This window comes from Eumetopias jubatus, unplaced genomic scaffold (assembly GCF_037043125.1).
Source record: "Eumetopias jubatus isolate StellerSeaLion01/CBP00866 unplaced genomic scaffold, mEumJub1_p1.0 scaffold_8, whole genome shotgun sequence".
NCBI classification, from domain to species: domain Eukaryota; kingdom Metazoa; phylum Chordata; class Mammalia; order Carnivora; family Otariidae; genus Eumetopias; species Eumetopias jubatus.
The window spans coordinates 12,789,989-12,807,230 of NW_028274814.1; the positions used below are offsets into that span (position 1 = coordinate 12,789,989).

General features: G+C 44.1%; 1 protein-coding gene across 5 annotated transcripts in view; it reads right to left on the bottom strand.

Moving 5' to 3' along the window:
- KIAA1217 (KIAA1217 ortholog) overlaps nucleotides 1-16,149 on the bottom strand; it is a 282,087-nt gene extending 265,938 nt beyond the window's left edge. For all 5 annotated transcript variants that reach the window (XM_028114195.2, XM_028114196.2, XM_028114197.2 and 2 more), the window contains exons 1-2: nucleotides 16,080-16,149; nucleotides 7,659-7,942 (exon numbers count right to left, since the gene is read on the bottom strand). In XM_028114195.2, coding sequence (XP_027969996.1) covers nucleotides 7,659-7,942; nucleotides 16,080-16,149 — 354 coding nt within the window. The remainder of the gene's footprint in view (nucleotides 1-7,658; nucleotides 7,943-16,079) is intronic.
- Nucleotides 16,150-17,242: the final 1,093 nt, after the last annotated feature.

Below are 17,242 nucleotides of genomic sequence, written 5' to 3' on the forward strand. Positions count from 1 at the left end.
ATTCTAATTCCCCTCACTTTCCAGGCTTCACTGACACACATATCCATGAACGCAGATGCCTATTTGGGAATTTCGAACATTTCACCTACATAGGGTGATTGGGTTAGAACAAATGTGATAGAAAAAAAGTCTGATTGGGACGCCCGGCTGGTTTAGTCTTTAGAACATGTGACTTTTGATTTTGGGGTTGTGAGTTTGAGCCCCACAATGGATGTAGAGATTACTTAAAAATAAAATCTTTTAAAAAAAAGAATAAAGTCTGAATAATTTGGAGTTTTCATACATGACAGAGGGACTACATCAATTCCCCAAGGTATCCACTGATACCCTGAGATCTACTGCATGAGGAGTAATCCAGTGCGATTGAGACTCTACTATAATACAATGCAGTTCATCAGAAGTCAAAAAATGCCACTACATATAGGTGTAAATATGTGTTAATCCATTTATATGAGATATAAATGTGACCGATGCTATCATACGGAGAAGTATAAAGTGCTATGTATGGATGTACTATGTGCCAGTAAAGCCATTTGGGAAAGTGGATATAAGAAAATGGGGGAATTTCTTTCCTAAACTAGATTCCACATCCAAAATCTGGGTAAATCAAACATCTGAGTAGAACCAAGATGCTAGAATAAAGGGCAGTGACATATGAGTCAACATATTTAAGAGCCTGTGTAGAACTGTTCGCACTTTCTCCCATGCCTGGAGACTTGGAATCTATGTGTTAAGACAGCATCATCACATGATGGAGGTAGCCCGAATCACTAAGTCACTGTCAGGACAGCTTCTCTGGAGAGTTGCCAAAACAACCAACACTGCATGTGTGAGAAATGAAACATTTTTGTGTCATGGCACAAAAAGCCCCCACGGGGCTTATTTGTTCTGCAGCATAATCACGACCACCCTGACTAATACATCAGTTTAAAAGTATACATCTCCTATTGGCTTCTTTCATGTTACGACTCCCATTTGAATGGGGCTGGCTAGCTACTGAAAATGAGCAAATGAGGAATCAGCAGAGGCAGCTCGCACCCTCGTCTCTGGTTTGTGACATCAAATGCCCTCTCCACAAAAATATGTTACTTGCTTGCCCTAAAAGTGTGTCACCCTCACTCTTCAGTTTGTGGCATTCAACGTCTGTGGGGCACACAACAAAGCCCTTTATTTTATTTTATTTTTTAAGATTTATTTATTTTGGGGGGAGGGGGCAGAAAGAGAATCTCAAGCAGACTCCCCACTAAGCACTCAGCCCAAATCGGGGCTTGATCTCACAACCCCAAGATCACAACCCAAGCTGAAACCAAGAGTCAGCCACTTAACCAACTGAGCCACCCAGGCACCCCAGCAAAGCCCCTTAAAACACAGGCCTTCTGTGACTGGATGTGTTGTGATCTGGTAATCATTGTCTCCTCTCTTCTACTAACTCTTTTCCATCTGGAAAGCTTCACCTGTTGCAAGGTGAGGACAAGATCATACAAATTGTCGGTAGCAAACCTCCCTCCCTCGACTCTGCTTCTACTTTCTACATTCTGTCTACACTGGGCCTCCACAAAGACATTCTCTAGTCTCCCAAAGCCATTCCATGGGTCCTGATCATTTCCTTGCTTCATTCAAGATGGAGTATGTTTCCCTCTCGCTTTCCACTGTTAATACCCTTAACTTTTTTTTTTTCAGTGACTTTTGAGGGAACAGGAGTAAGAATGCCTTTATACTACCAACTTGAGGTAGTGTTTGCTTCTCGAGTGTTTGATTCTTAAGACCTGCTCTTCTGATTCCAAATGCAGTTAAGACTTCTCTTGTTCCCTGTCTTAAACTGGGTAATTTTCCATGATTCTTGATAAAATCAAGGCTATACCTTCTGAAAAGGAGATGTCAGTCAAAAGAACAGATAATGCTGAGTCTGACCCCAAGCCTACAGTTCCAAATTCCATAGAACAACTCTTCACCAATATATAAAGTTTTCTTGGAAGTTGTTAAAAAGAGTAGAATGAGCCAGAACTTGGGGTACTTATGAATAAACAGACTGGTAAATATTTTCCTTCTTTTCATTTTCACAATTGGTGGCATGTATTTCAGCACCAGAGGCCCTGGACTGTGGTAGATAATGGTAGTGGGGCCAAAGGAGCACTGAGAAAACGGCTCCAGTGTTATTTGCAAACAAGCACAAAGGCGAGTCTGGTTGATGAGGAGGCACCAGGGAGCCCTGAGGGGCACTGAGACAACACGACAACCCTGGCCTGAGGGAAGGCCTCCCAGCCTTCCTGACCCCGTATCTGATAGTTTTATTGTTCCTGTTCTTATCTCCTTATTTGAGCCCTCCACAATGTCTTGTCAAAAGGAAATCTACCTTCACCTCTCGCTTACTCTCTGTATTGAATGGAAGAACACAGTAAACTTTCAAGTTAAGACGTATTACTCTTTCCTTCTCAAGTTCCACTACATTAGATTTAAGACTACACACAAACGAATTGTGACCACAAAGCAGGTACTATAGAAATTCTATGTGTAACTGGAAATAAAAATTGAAACATTATTTGCAGAAAGGTTTCTGAGACTAGGAGTGGAAAGCTGGTTTCTGTCGGTGACCGTTAGACGGACGTTTGTCTGTTAGTGAAGACATACAAGAAGAGCTTTTCCAAACTGTGTAGTTACACAGTGACCATGACTGAGAGCTTGCTGAACCAAAGGCCTTTCTGAACTCAGAGCTACTTCAAAAAAGTAACTGCCTTTCAATGTAAAATAGATACAAGAATCTATTTTCTATGGTTATCTCATATGCTCTGGAATTGAATAAGATTTATCTTTTTAATTTTTATTATTTTTTAAAGATTTATTTATTTGAGAGAGCGCGAGTGTGTGGTGTGGTGTGTGTGTGTGTGTGTGTGTGTGTGGTGTGTGTGTGTGCTTGTGCTGGGGGAAAGGGCAGAGGGAGAGGCAAAGAGAGTCCTAAGCAGACTCCTCTCTGAGCACCGAGCCGAAACAGGCTCACAACCTGAGCCAAAACCAGGAGTCGGATGCTCAACCAGTTGCCACCCAGGGACCCCAAGATTTATCTTTTTTAAAGAAAGGGCAACGGAATGTCTCTACTGCTTGACCTACTGTAATCTATGTAATTTCGTTACCAAAACTTTAGAAAAATTAAAGGTGGAGGAAACAAACACCAAAGTCAGTAACAAATAGAAAGACCATGGACTTGAGGAACTGTGACCTTGGTTCAAATGCCACCATTTGACTTGAGGGAAATTACTTATCTTGTCTTAGCTTCTTAGGCTCAGTCTCTTCTAACTTCCCAAATTGCAAATGATCTCTTAATTCTTGGATTCTCCACCCATCTTTATCACTCAAATGGGAACCAACTTTATCACTCAAATGGTACCTATCACACTCGAAATACATTGTCTCACACATCATTCATTCATTCATTCATTCAAAACAAATTGATCATGCTTCACTTAGGTTGCATACTCCCTTAAATGCTGACTTCACAAAAGTAATTAAAACAAGGTTCTTGCCCTCCAAAAGCATATTCTATATGGGAAAGAGAAAGACAAAGTACAATAAAAGCATGATTAGATTACTACAATATAGGTACTGCAAGATGTTATGACCAACTCAGAAGGTGTGACATTTGGGCCAGATCTTGAAAGATCGGTATCTGTACATGAATGCCTTATTTCTTTTACTGACTTGATGTCAGGGACCATGCCTCAACACGCTTTTACCATGGTAGGCGCCAAATAAATATATATGGGATGAGTAAGTGAAAGAAGTCCAAATTTTAACCTTTTAATGACAGAAACATACAAATACGTTTCAGAAATATAATGAAAGTATGCTCTGACAATGGAAAAAATAATCTTCAGGTATTCAAATACGTGTTGGTAAAAATGTAAAATGAATTTAAATACTAGTCTGCAAAGAAGAACCGCTGAGACTCTTCTTTTGCAATACCATAAACCAGAATATTGTAATGCTGGGAGCTGCCACTGAAACAGTAAGAAGATCCATCACTTTCTTTCTCCGTACTCTGTGGTACTGGTGTTATTGTCCTTTGACAAATGAGGGACCTGGAACAGAAGCCATTAGCTCCAATCATACAATTAGCCCATGGTGGAGGCTGGATTCCTTTCCAGCCCTGCCTGGCCTCATTGTCAAACACCTAGCTGCTAGGTGATGTAGCTTCATACTTTGATTGCCCCACACAAGCATCAACTCTGGGGGGTCAGTACCATTACAGCTCCTACTATGCAGATAAGCATTACGCTGCAATAAAGGTCATCTGCATGACAGTAGAAGGGAGTTAAGGAAACCTCTTTTCAGTAATTCAGACTGGAGAAAATTCTTGACTGACTGACTTTCAAAGGCTCAAATACAAGTTTTCAACCATGACTCTCCCAGTGTTTGAGCTCAGATTTTGAAATGTAAGATATGCTCTAAATTTTTCTTTGGTTTAATCCCAAGGGATTGGAATCTAGCTTCCCTCAGTACCCAGATAGTTCATGTGAAATGCTAGATGCAGCACGGTTACCATCTTACTCTTACACTGCCCCAGCGGCATTCTTTTCATTAAGGCCACTTCTCTGGGAGGCAGCCAGGAAAACAGCCACCAGAAGAGTATGTGGTATTTAGAACCTCAATATTAGATTAAAGTGGTCGGACGTGTCTATTTGAATTCCTCCTTATGGCTGGTCATATGATCTTCCAACAAAGGAAGCCGAGAATAATCTACTTTAAGGTCAGGGAGGAACAAAGGGTGTCCTGGAGAAGACAAGAAAGACGAAACATACAGTAGGAGAAAAAGAATGGAAAAGCCAGAAGATGAAGGGCTGTCCATAGGAATTTCCCAAACCATTAACTGCCTGAGCTTATCTCTGATGTTCACAATGCTGATCAGGGTTCATCTGCAACCCAACAATGGAAGGAACAAACGTATACACAAATCCACGCATCAGAATCTTTCCCCCTTTAAATAGTCAGCTTGGAATACCCAAGAATTCATCCTGAATTACCCAGCAAAGGGACAGCTGACCACCCATGGTCAGAAGACACCTGTGGCGGAGATGTATGTGATAGGAGATCAGAGGTGGCGGCCACTAAGCCACAGTCATTATTCCCTGTCATCTGATCCCATGCACCCTTCAGGTTATATTTAGGCTCCCCATGTGAGAGTTTTTAGCCAAAGCCCTCATCATCACGGCAGTAGCAATAATTATGAGCTCACGAATAATAACAGTAATGATAATAACTAAAATATTTTTAACATGGAAAATTTACCATTTTGAAATACTAATTTCTCACTTTCTCAGCAAAATGAATATATTTCTCACTTTTAAAAAATACATTCTCCCTCCTCATTCAATACACTATCAATTTCTTAACCTCCTTTACCCTCACCCCTGTCCCCATAGTCACACACACACACACACACACACACACACACACACACACACACACACACACACACACCCCCTCACCATGTCCCTTACACCCCATGTACAGACTGTTGGGGAGGAAAAAATTTCCTTTTACCCTTCCAAGTTTTTTGGCTGGTAAATTGATATAAGGCATATTAACATGGAAAAAACAAAGTTAATTATGTATGTATGGGAGCCCCATAAGAATATGAGACCCAAGGACATGAGGGTCAGTTATATGACATCCTGAGCTAAGGGATGGGGTAGGGGCTTGGGGCTTCAAAGGGGAGGAGGGTGATTCACAGGACAATAAGAAGAGATGTTCGATAATCCGATGTTTGCCCTGCTGTACAGATAGGTCTTTCAGAGAAAAAGTAATCTCTGGTAATAGCTCTTTTTTTGAACCAGGCACACTATCTAAATTATTTTAGGTCATAACAACTTTATCCTCAATTATTATGCTTTTCCTGGTAACCTCCCATAACTGACTCCCACCCCCAACATCTTCTTTTGTCTTTAGCTGAACATGGTATTTAAGGTGATGGCTTTGGCCATTCTGGGGAGTTACTCAGTTTTCCTGGGTCTCTCCCATGTACACACAGGAGGTATACATATAATTAAACTTTTGTTTGTTTTTCTCCTGTTAATCTGTCTTATACCAATTTAATTATTAGATGAGTCAAAAACCTAGAAAAGTAGAAGGAATTTTTTTTTTCACCATACTATCTGCTCTATAGGCAAGGATCAACTTCCAGAACAGTGGGATAAACAAGGATTCTGAACTCAGACTTAACCAGATTCAAATTTCAACGTTTCCTTAGAAAACTGCATGATTGCAACTATTCTAAGTTTGAGTTTTCTCCATCTGAACCACTTTGGATAAAGTATGGTGTCTCATAAAAACATGACACATGACATATAGATACTGACTCTACTAACAATGAAAAAACAGGGATATTTTTATATATGTCAATATTATCTTAATAAAACTATGGGACAAAAGTAAGTAAATAAATAAAATAGGGTATATTTTCTATATACACTTGAAATGAAAAGAGTCATCCTTTTCTTAATTACTAAAGAATTTATCTGCTGTACATCAACCAGGATTCCTGGTTCTTCTCTCCTCTTCTGGGTCTGCCGCCTTTTGGTAATGTGAACAAAAAGCCAACATACAGTCCATAAAGCTCATTTTATATTTTTAGGCACTCTAATAAAGATTTCGGAGAAGAGAAGGTTGAATTTAAATGCATAAAATGAGACGGAGGATGAAGCAGAAGTTCAAACTATTCAGGCTAATGCCAATTTCCATTTCCACAGATGACCAAAAGCTGAGTTAGTTAGACATTACTTTTGTAGCCAGTTAACTGGCAAGTCATCTGACTTAAAACACTGAATGTGCCTCTCTACCTGGAGTGTGGAAATCAATAATAGCCCACCCTCTTCCCCGACCACATCTATCGCTGAGTGGGCTCTGTTTCCTTTACCATGTTCTCCATCCTCAAAGGTCAATCTGATAACATGCCAGTGAGGGCTACAGAGGAGGCCTCCCATCCCCCGTGACCCCCAAACTGCACTGTCTGCTAAAAAAGTCATTGAACATGGCCGAGAAACAAAAACATCCCAAGCCACAGTTGGGTGACAATAAGTATAAGCTGTCAAGATAACCTGGGAAAACAGGTAGCTAATGGCAGCAGAAAGCCAAGAATGCAAAAGGGAAACATCTGTGATTAAAAGAAAAAAGGAGAGAGAGCAAAAGCAGAACCCTAACGTCAGCTTCGTAAGGAAAAGGCATTTACCCTAAGTCTCTCCCTCTGTGCTCCACTTTACCCTCAAAATGTATTGATGTATGTATCCATGCACTCATTCACTGTGCTAAGCACTCAAGTGCTATCTGAGTGCACAGTAATTGATCCGAGGCTTCACTCGGGAAAGTAATAACCCCTCACTGCTTGCACGTCAGATGTAGCTGTGGCTGAACATCGGGACACTCCTTTTGGGTGAACTGCATGCTCTCTGGGTCTCCCCTCTCTGGCATTCCGACAAAGAGAACTGAGCTTTCAGGTCCAACCTGCAGGCTGCCTTCTCCTCCCAAGGCCCAAAAGAAATCTGGAACAACCCAAAGGCAGGCACAATCCACTCAACTATTTCTTCCCCTTTGAACGGCCGGTCACTTTGCTTTCCCTCGTATTCATTTCAGAATGAGCTGTGCATAGCGAAATGGGGACCTGTTCCTACCTGGTCTCTCAGCCTCTCTTGGTGGCCCATGATTGCGGTAGCATGATGTGGGTATTTCTGCTTCAGATGTTCCAGGAAAGCTTCTCTCTTCCTGTCCATCTCAGACGTTTGCATTCCCAGGATTTCTTTGGAACTTCGGGGCCCACCTAGAGTGTGTCTCCTTGGGATATTGCGGGAAGACCTAGAAACTGAAACACGGCTGTTTCCATTAGAAAGGCGTTCCTTGGTTCTGCGGCATTCTGCATCTTCTAATGACGTTACATGTAGATTGCTTTTTCCTTGTTCTGAAAGACAAAAAGAACAAAATACAGTTCACAATTAATGATCTCACTAGAATCTCATTTACAGAACACCAAGAGGGTTTGTGGCGGCGGTAAATGTGTAAGTGTAACCTAACAGACTTTTTTTTTTTTTTTTCAGGCAAGAAGGGAACAAAAAAAATCAACAATCAAAGGAAATACGAAAAATCGCACTAAAAGGAAAAGTTGCAGAAAAAAGTCGGCTATTTCTGACTCCTTCCCTGAGGTTATTCAAAACGAGAACACTTGGTCAGACTAGTTTGCAGGCAACTTACCCCTTACCTTCATCTGTAATTATAGAAAAGTTAACTCCAGTGGTTCTGATTATTTCTTTATTTTTAATTACAATTTCATGCTGGTAACAGGACTTTTATATTTCTACAATCTGAAGGTGGTTTCTGAGACACTTATTTCATCCCAGAGGCCAAAAATAGCTATTATAATCACGGACGTGTGAGCTGCCTAAAAATTCCAGTCCCCCCTCCCATTAGAACAAAGCAAACAAGCATTAGAATATTATTAGGTTAATATTATTATCAGGTAAGAATGGAGGGGATGTGAAGGCTTAGACATATTTTATGTGAAGTGGACTTTAAAACACACAGTGAAAAGGGAAGAGATATGATATGTGTGGACGGCCTTGACCTAGACCCTTGGCGTTGACCCTGCCTCTGACCTGGCCTTTAAGGGACAAGTTGATTTCTACATAGAAGGGAGCAAGTGAGCCAGACAATGACAGTGTTTCACCTGCAGGACCTGGATAGGGAATCCCTACTCATTCTCAATGGTTGGCAAATGGGGTGTCGGGTTCACGTATTACAGTTAACTGAAAAAAAAGGCACTTGCTTCTTAAAAAACGAGACTAGAAAGAGAATGTTATGAACATTCAGATTCTCTTCATGAGGAATAGTTCTTACATCCTACACAGATGCAGGCAGAACAGAGTGGCCCTGTTCACTGAATTCCTGGGGAAAAGCCCTGAGTGGGGGTCTCGGGAGTTCTGCCTTTCACCCTAGACTTAGATGTCTCTCAGCCTCACCGTCTTCATTAATAAAATGAGGATGGTGGACTAGTAATAGGTATGCAGAGTCTTCCAGCTCTACATCCTTTAAAATCTACTCTAATTTATTTTTTAAAGAAGTTTCCAAGATGTGCTCATTTGCTAACTATGTATCCTGAAAAATTATGTGCAGAAAAAGAAATCCAATATTTCAAAGTTCTAGACTGGAGTCTCAGATAGAGAAACAAGACTTTACACCTGCGATATCCAGAGTGTCCAGTTGATGCATAAACTAGCTCATCTAAAGGCAACGCCACCAACGCATGCCCCACCTCACTGTCTAGAAACGTCTCTCTATAGAACTCTAGGTACAACACCCTTTGGTTAGGCATAGAAAACATTTTAAACTCAGGCTGGTTTTCCATCCCTAGAAGAGTGTTCTGGGAATAATTCTTCTTGTTTTCTCTTCACTTCTCGTTACCTTGTTAATTATAGCATCTCCATCAGACACCGATGAGGAAAAGGGAGGGAAAAATAGCCAAATTGGTTAATTCTCCTACTTCTCATTAGTTTCAGCAGTAAATTTAGAAGGGGAAGAAGATGGAACTATCGATTAGGAAGATATTGAGGAATTAACTGTATCCTTTATTTAGGTTGCCTTCTCATTGCGTGGACTCACATGACGACTACCTTTTCTGTGGTGTCTCCTCGAATAAAACAGAGTAACAGGATCTGCTGAATGAAGCTAGATGCAGAAGACGCCATATGTCAGGCTGGTAAATACGCGTGCAATCTGGTTTAGCTTTAGCTTTTGGAGTGTGTATGTGTGTACATGAGTCTTGTATTAGCCAAAAACCTGTATACTTGACATAACACTGTTGACTTTTATACAGATTCTTACGATTACTTTTGACATCATTAACATATTTTTAAAATTATCCAGGACAGCTAGATTAATTAGCAGGGTTGAATCTCTGGGAAGGTCACTCCTTCACACGGGCACACACACAGACCCCCAGATGGCGCCTCCCATACCAGCAGGGGCAGAAAGGTCCATTCTGCCTTGCTCTGCCACACAGACTCACAGGAACTATTTTGTTTCATCCAAGGATCCTCAGAATAGGTCAAGGCAGCCAGAACAGTAGCCCCATGGAGACTGAAAAGAGTTCCACTTTCTTCCTTCAGATAAATTGGGAAAGGAACAGGAGGGGGAGGGGTGGCGTTCAGAATCCATCTTCTGTCACCATTCACCTTTGAGCAGCTCCGACTTGCTGACTCTCTAAACCCCTATTTCTTTTCCTAACACTTTGCGCTGGAAGGTCATGTCAACCTTACGGTACTTTGCCGTTTTTTTCCTTTCTTGTGGATTCTTCGAAACTGTCTCCAGTTGCTTAACAAAGTTTAATGTGACTTGGAGGAAAGCAGCCAACAGCACCAATGGCTAATGCACCAATGACCAGATGCACCGTCCCTTGGCGGACATCCAATCGCCGGCGGGGCTCACTCTTCCCCGTGTCTCACCTTCTCGCCCTCTACCGCCCTCAGCTATGGGCCCCATCTGTTTCCCATCCCACCACCAGGCACCTGTTCCACCCTCACAGGCACCGCCGACCACAACCCACCACCACTTTCCACACGAAGCCACTTGACCACGCATCCCAGTCACTGGAGCCTTCTACTCAGGGAGGCTCAGCTCCTGGGAGCTGCCAACTCCCGAGCAGGAAGTAGAGGGGACAATTCCACCATTCCCGTCTATCAGGGAGAATGTGACCTCTCGGCTGAGGAGACCAACTAAGCAGGGATAGAAACAAACAAGAGGGGACCAGGCAAAGGACACTGAGTCACAGTTCCACAGCCGTGGAGCCAGGGATCCGAGTCCCGGCCGATTCTCATTATCCACAATGCCATCAACACAGAAATACAGCTCTATTTCTCGTCTGGAACGCGCCTGGGTGCTAACATTTAAGTATGGGTGTGAACATTTAAGTATGGGTGTGTCTAGCGGCTTGCTATTCTGGGAATCCGTGTCAAACAAATAACGAAGCTGTAGCATGAACACATGGCTTTCAGTTTCCCCTTCCTGCCGCTCCCAGCCTCTGCCCAGCCCAGGGCAACTCCTCCTTTGTAGGTCGCTCTCAGCAGGGCAAAGAGCAAAAGAGGAGCTCCGCGCAGAGAACAGCCCCTCCAACATTCCCTGGAGCAGAAGTAGGGGTGAGGAGGGCAGAAGCGCCCCCGAGAGAGAATTTCAAAGGCTTCCTGGCTGAGATGCAGCAAGTTATCCTGCAGGCAGAAGACCACGGGAGCTCCGATGGCTTCCGCCAGGTCCGCTGACTTCCAGCAAGGGGTCTGTGACCTTGCATCATTTGGACATGCCATGCCCGCTTTCTACCTGACAGCCAGCAACGACACTTCCCTGAGATTTTTACTCCTGAGCTAAGACTAGGTAAGCCACAGCCTCTTTGAGAAGGAGTCCCTCGCTTCCTTATAGTGGGTCCTGGTTAGCTATCTCTTAGGGGTAGCTTTTAAAATTGTGCCAAGTTCCTCTCTGGTCATAGGACCATCGTGAGGAGTTGCGGTTTTGTCTGGCTGTCTATTCGGACCTACCGTGGCAGTGACGCCGTTCTGTCCTTCTGTATCTTCAAACCATAATGTCCTTCTGCTGCACACATAGAAAGACTGTATTTTCCAGGATCCTTCATCCAGATGGGGCCTCTCGTACTAATTCCTCTGGTCAGTGCAAGTCAGGTGAGACACCTTTAGTCCCAGGCCCCCAGACTTCCTGAATAATCGTCCATGCTCTTTCTCTTTCGTCTTTGGCTTGTTGAATGCAATAGCTCCAGTGGAAGCTGCCAAAGCCTTGGGGAATGGGGTCCCAGAGTCAGCCTAAAGATGGGCCCCCAGGAGATCCAGCTGGCCAGGAATGTCCGCATTCCACTGTGTTCAAAAAATTAACATTGACTGTGCTAAACCACAGAGATTTCAGGGTTGTTATAATTAGCCTATCTGACTAATATATATCACATATTCTGCTGGGGGCCCACAGGGTTCCTTGGTTGGCCAGTTCTCTTGTTAATATCCTACAGATCACCACCATACATGAATTGGCACAGAAATTGCAGCTGAAATCAGACCATGATAACGATTCACCTAAAAAGCCTGAAAAATTAAATAACTGACAAAGAAGCTTTCTGGTACAGATTTTAGACGAAAGAGGAACAGTCCCTCTGCTCCCCCCAAAAGTATTCTCATCTCAAGTGTTGGTCAGATGATTCATTCATTCATTCTTGAAAATATGTATGAGTGCCTGCTCCGTACACTAAAAGGAGCTAGGAAATGTAATGAAGTTGTGATCAAGATAGACATAATCTCCTTGCCTCCCAGAGGATTCACATTATAATTAGGGATGCAGACAACAAACAAATAATACGTAATAAGTGCTCGGGAGGATAAAACAGGTAAGGGATAGACTGATGGGGCAGTTTTAGAGTTCTGAGCAAAGACGTGAGTATCTGGGATTCCCCAAGCTTGCGCTCCGTGGGGGCTGCCAATGTTATTATTTTTTTTGCAAGTTTAAGGGGTACAGTTTGATACATTTATATACTGCAAAATGATTACCCCCCCCAAAGCAAATACTATCTTGAAACATTGGTGAATCAGGGGTTGGGGGAGGCAAGCAGGTGGACTGATAACACTTCACCTGCCCAGGGGTTTCAAGAGCTCAGGGGCCTGAGGAAAAGCAGACACCTCGGGGCTGCTGTGGGCTGATATATCCCAAGGAACACCCCAGGATCACTCTGAAAAGCCCCCGGCCTTCAAAGGGAGTGTCAGATTTTTAGACTGCAATTCAGCCAATAACTACTGAGAGCCTACTCTGCACGGTGCACCTCAAGGTACACATTCACACTGTTGTTGATCTAAGCAGGCTGCCTATTCAGCCATGGAAGCCTCATTGATTAGAGCTATTCCTGAGGCAACCATATGCCCCAGTTTGCCTAAACAGTTGTGCGTTACAAGTGCTGTCCCAGCAAAATTATTTATAGGGTGCCTTTTCACTCTCAAAAGTGTCTCCGTCTAGACAGTAAGTTTACATGATCACCCAAGGGATCCTTATCTATAGTAGATTGGTAAACTCCAAGCCCTCAAGTGGGATCATTAGCCTTTTGTTCAAGAAATATTTATTGAGTGCTTTCTACGTGCCTGGTGCTCTGTTAGGCGCAGGGAATGGAAGGATGAAGACTACCCGGTCTGCCCTGGCATACTACGCTGTAATTGAGTGAAACAGATACAGAAATGAATACCATCAAGAGTGCCAGGCTGGGAGTGGGCATGGGTTATCATGGGTGATGTGAGCAGAGGCCTGGCCTCCCTGTATGGTCCTCATGCTGACCGAAGACCTGGAATGGAAGCCACTCTCCTTCACAGCCTTGCTTCACCCAGAACTCAGTGGGACCCTACACATCTAACCTGAATACTTCTCACCCTTACAATCTCTCCAGCCACCCCTCCCAATCTCCCTGACCTCTAAATGCTCAAGCGCCCCAGAGCACACCGTGACCTGTACACACAAACCCAATCTTAGCAGATCTGCCATTGACCCTAGACTTTTCTCCTCAATTCCAGTGGAGAATATCCACGCGGCAATCAGCATCCCCCTTTAGATGTGAGATAAACATCTCCATCCTAATCTATCCAAAGGACTTCCTGTTCTCCTCCTCCATTTCCAAACCACAAACACCCTCTCCTCTCAGCTGCACTCAAATGCTTTCCCATTTACGTAGATGGCAACTCCATTCCTCCGGCTAGGCAGACCAATCATTTCTGAAATCATCTTTTGACTCCTCCTTTTCTCTTATGTTCCACATTCAATCCCTCAGCAAATTCTTTTGGCTTTACTTTCATTATACATCTAGAACCTGTCTTCTTAACACCACTTGTCCTACTACCCGCTGGTCCAGGCTTCTGTATGGTTTCCTACAGAAGCCTCTGAAATGGCCCCCCTGCCCTTCCCCTACCCCCACTTGGCTTATTCTCAGTATAGCACCCAATAGTTCCCTTTTATATGACAAGTCAGACGGGCTCCCTACCTCCTTTGAAAAAAAAAGCTCAAATCTCTGCCAGAGTCTCATAGCCCCGTGTGATCTGGCCTGGGATTACCTCTTAACCTCTTTTCTCCCACCCTTCTCCCATGTCCCTGCCGTTCTTCGAACAAGTTCTTGCCTATTGCCTCCCTTGCCTCTTTCAGATGTTTATTCAAATATACACGAGTGAAGCTCTCCCTGATAACCCTATCTACAGTTTCACCTGCAACCATACGTACTCCCTGTTCCCTTTCCCTGCCTATGTTTCCCTATAGTCTGAATTCCATTTAGTAGAGTTGCTAGATAAAATATGAAATGCCCAGCTAAAATTGAATTTCAAGTAAACAATGAATAATTTTAGCATAAGTATATCCCAAATATTGCATGGGATATACTTATACAAAAATAATTTATTCGTTGCTTATCTGAAATTCAAATTTAACTGAGCATCCTGTATTTTTATTTGTTAAACCTGGCAACACTGCCATCTAACATGCTATATATTCTGCTCTGTTCATTGTCTCTCTCTCCCACCCCCTTCCCTCCAAACTTGGCTCTTAGAACGTAAGTTCAATGAAGGCAAGTATTTTCCATCGACTTTGTTCACTGCTGGGTCACCAGCAGCTAAAACAGTAACTACTACATTAACAGATGCTCAATATTCATTGAGTGAATAAGTAAATAAAGTGATCACACTCCCTCAGCCCAACTATCTCCAGCCTCTGAAGCATCTCTGAATTGCCGTGGTAGTTTGGAAAGTTATTTCTTAAATTGGTCCCACTAATTGCTCCTCTAGATTCTGTGTCATTTATTTCAACTGAGGCCCAAAGACTGAATCCCTGCTATAGGATACTGTCCTAACAATTAAGGGAGGGAAGGAAGCCTTATCTCCCACCGGACCCCACCGACCAGGCGCCCTCAAGGAAGAGTGCTCTGTTTTAGAAGCAGAAACAGATACCTAGACTGATGGCTGTAAAATGGGGGCTTCTCGGGGGTTTACTAAGCTTAAGGTTTCCTGAGTTTCACCGGGCGGGGGGAGTTAAGGGGGTAAGGGGGATGAGGGTGTTCTCTCTCGTAATTCCTTTTTCTTCAGTCTAGCTTAGTTTTGCATTTTCAGTGTGGATGAGTCATTTACTTCCCTTTTGCCTTTTTAAAACACACCTTTTCCCCTGTGCATAATCCCTACTCCCACGCAGAGCACTGCAGCCCCGCAAGCGCTTCTTTCAGTTCCTAACTGGCCCCTGGATGAACCTGGGGTACGGTGGGCGGGGATGGTTTCGGATTGTGCGGGTTTCGGAACATGCTGCCTATATGATACCATATGATAGGCTCTGGCATCATAGACGTCAGAGACTGGAGAGCAGAGAAGTTCTTTCTCCACCCAACGCCACTGTGAAATTTCTTTGGAACAACATAAGCTTCTGGAAATTCCCTACGGAAAAGACAAGTCTATCACAAACACAATTAAAGGAAAACTGCCTGGAGAAAATTTACCAAAATTGTCTAACAACTCCCAACTTTTGAATTAAAGCATGCAGAGATCCACACAGTCCCATCTATCATCCGGATGTACCCGTGCTCCCCTGCTGTTCCGATCTGTAAAATAAAACATCTCTACACTCTGTAATTTAACCCTAAAATTCCGCCAAACTTGCGAGCAGCATGCCTTTGCCTCATGGGATCCCCCAACCAATGAATGAGAATGCTGCCGTCCCAGAGACAGCTTCCCAGAAACAGCTCCTCTCTCCCACGGCTGGGGCAGCGAGTACGAAAAGCTGCTTTCAGCGATCTGTATTTTGTCACTGCCTAGAGACAGAACACATACGGACTTGCTCACTGTGCCACACATGGGGCATCCCCACGCCGCTTCTTTGGCTGCTTAAGAAAAGCCTGCCTGAGATAAAGTCAGACCCAAGAGATCACAGCTCTCCACGCAGTTCTGAAAACGCACACCACCCCCCAAGAAATGCGCGTTCTCTCTGCCCTGCGCCGGCGAGGAACCCGCGTAACTGTAACTCCATCTTTGAATGAGTCTGTTACTTACCCTGCTTCTGTCTGCCGTCTGCTGAGTGAGGAAGGCACGGCTCACATTTCGGGCTTTCATTTTCCTCCATTGTCCCTGCCTGCGGCACAAGCTCCTCGCTGCTCTTTAAACTTCAGAGCGCAGCTCGGAAAGCTCCCAGAAAGCGCCTGGAAGGGGGCCCGGCGGGTGGGGAGGAGGGGACCGTGCGAAACCCCACCCCAAACTATTCTCCACTCCGGTGCAAAGTCTCTCTCGCCCGAGAAAACTGCATTCCAGCGTCGGGCCGCCCCCCGGCCCTCCGGCCCTCCGTGCCTGCGTCCCCGCGTCCGCGCGCCCGCCCGCCCGCCGGACTGTCCCGGAGGAAGGCGGGGGGTGAAGGGGGGGGGAGGCTGTGCTCCCCGAGCCGCCCGCTGCCCCTGCCCCTGCCCTGGGCCAACCCTGCGCCGCGCGCGCCCGAGGCCCCAACAGGTGATGGGCTTTCTGACCCAAGACCCAGACCGCCTGTTTGCACCGCTGCAAACCGCCCAGATTCCGCAGCCGGGGGCAGGAAAACATTTCACACGGGATCACCGGCAGGCACTGAACGCCGGGTCTCTGGTTCCTTTAATCTCAGACACAGAATGAGCCTCCCAAATAGGCTGATAGACGCGTTACTAAACAGCCAACTGCTGAACATAGCAAATTTCGGAGAAATCCCTTAAAAAAAAAAAAAGAAAGAAAAACAAAGGTGTATGCTGAATATTGTTAAGTAAACACTTTCTGGCACTGTTTAGAACCTGATTAACACATACAAAGAGGTTGTTTACTTTTCACACAATTTCAGTCACTTCAACTGAACTTTAAAAAGTTTGTGCTCATTTGCCTGGGCTTTGACTCCGCCCCTTTCCCCCAACACACACACACACACACACACACACACACACACACACACACACACACACACACACACACACACACACCCCTTGGTCACAAATCTGAAAAGTAAACTAGTAAAATCAACCTTCTGAAGTTCTCAAGTGAATTACTTTAAAAATATCTGAAAGGCAATAAAATTGCTTTTCTTTGGATGGGCAGAGTGGCATCCAGTATACTCTTTCTCCTTTTAAACTATGTACAAATATTTATTTTGTTCTTTACCCAGTCCTTGAAAAACTGGCAAATTTCCCAGAAAGTGAAAATAGGAG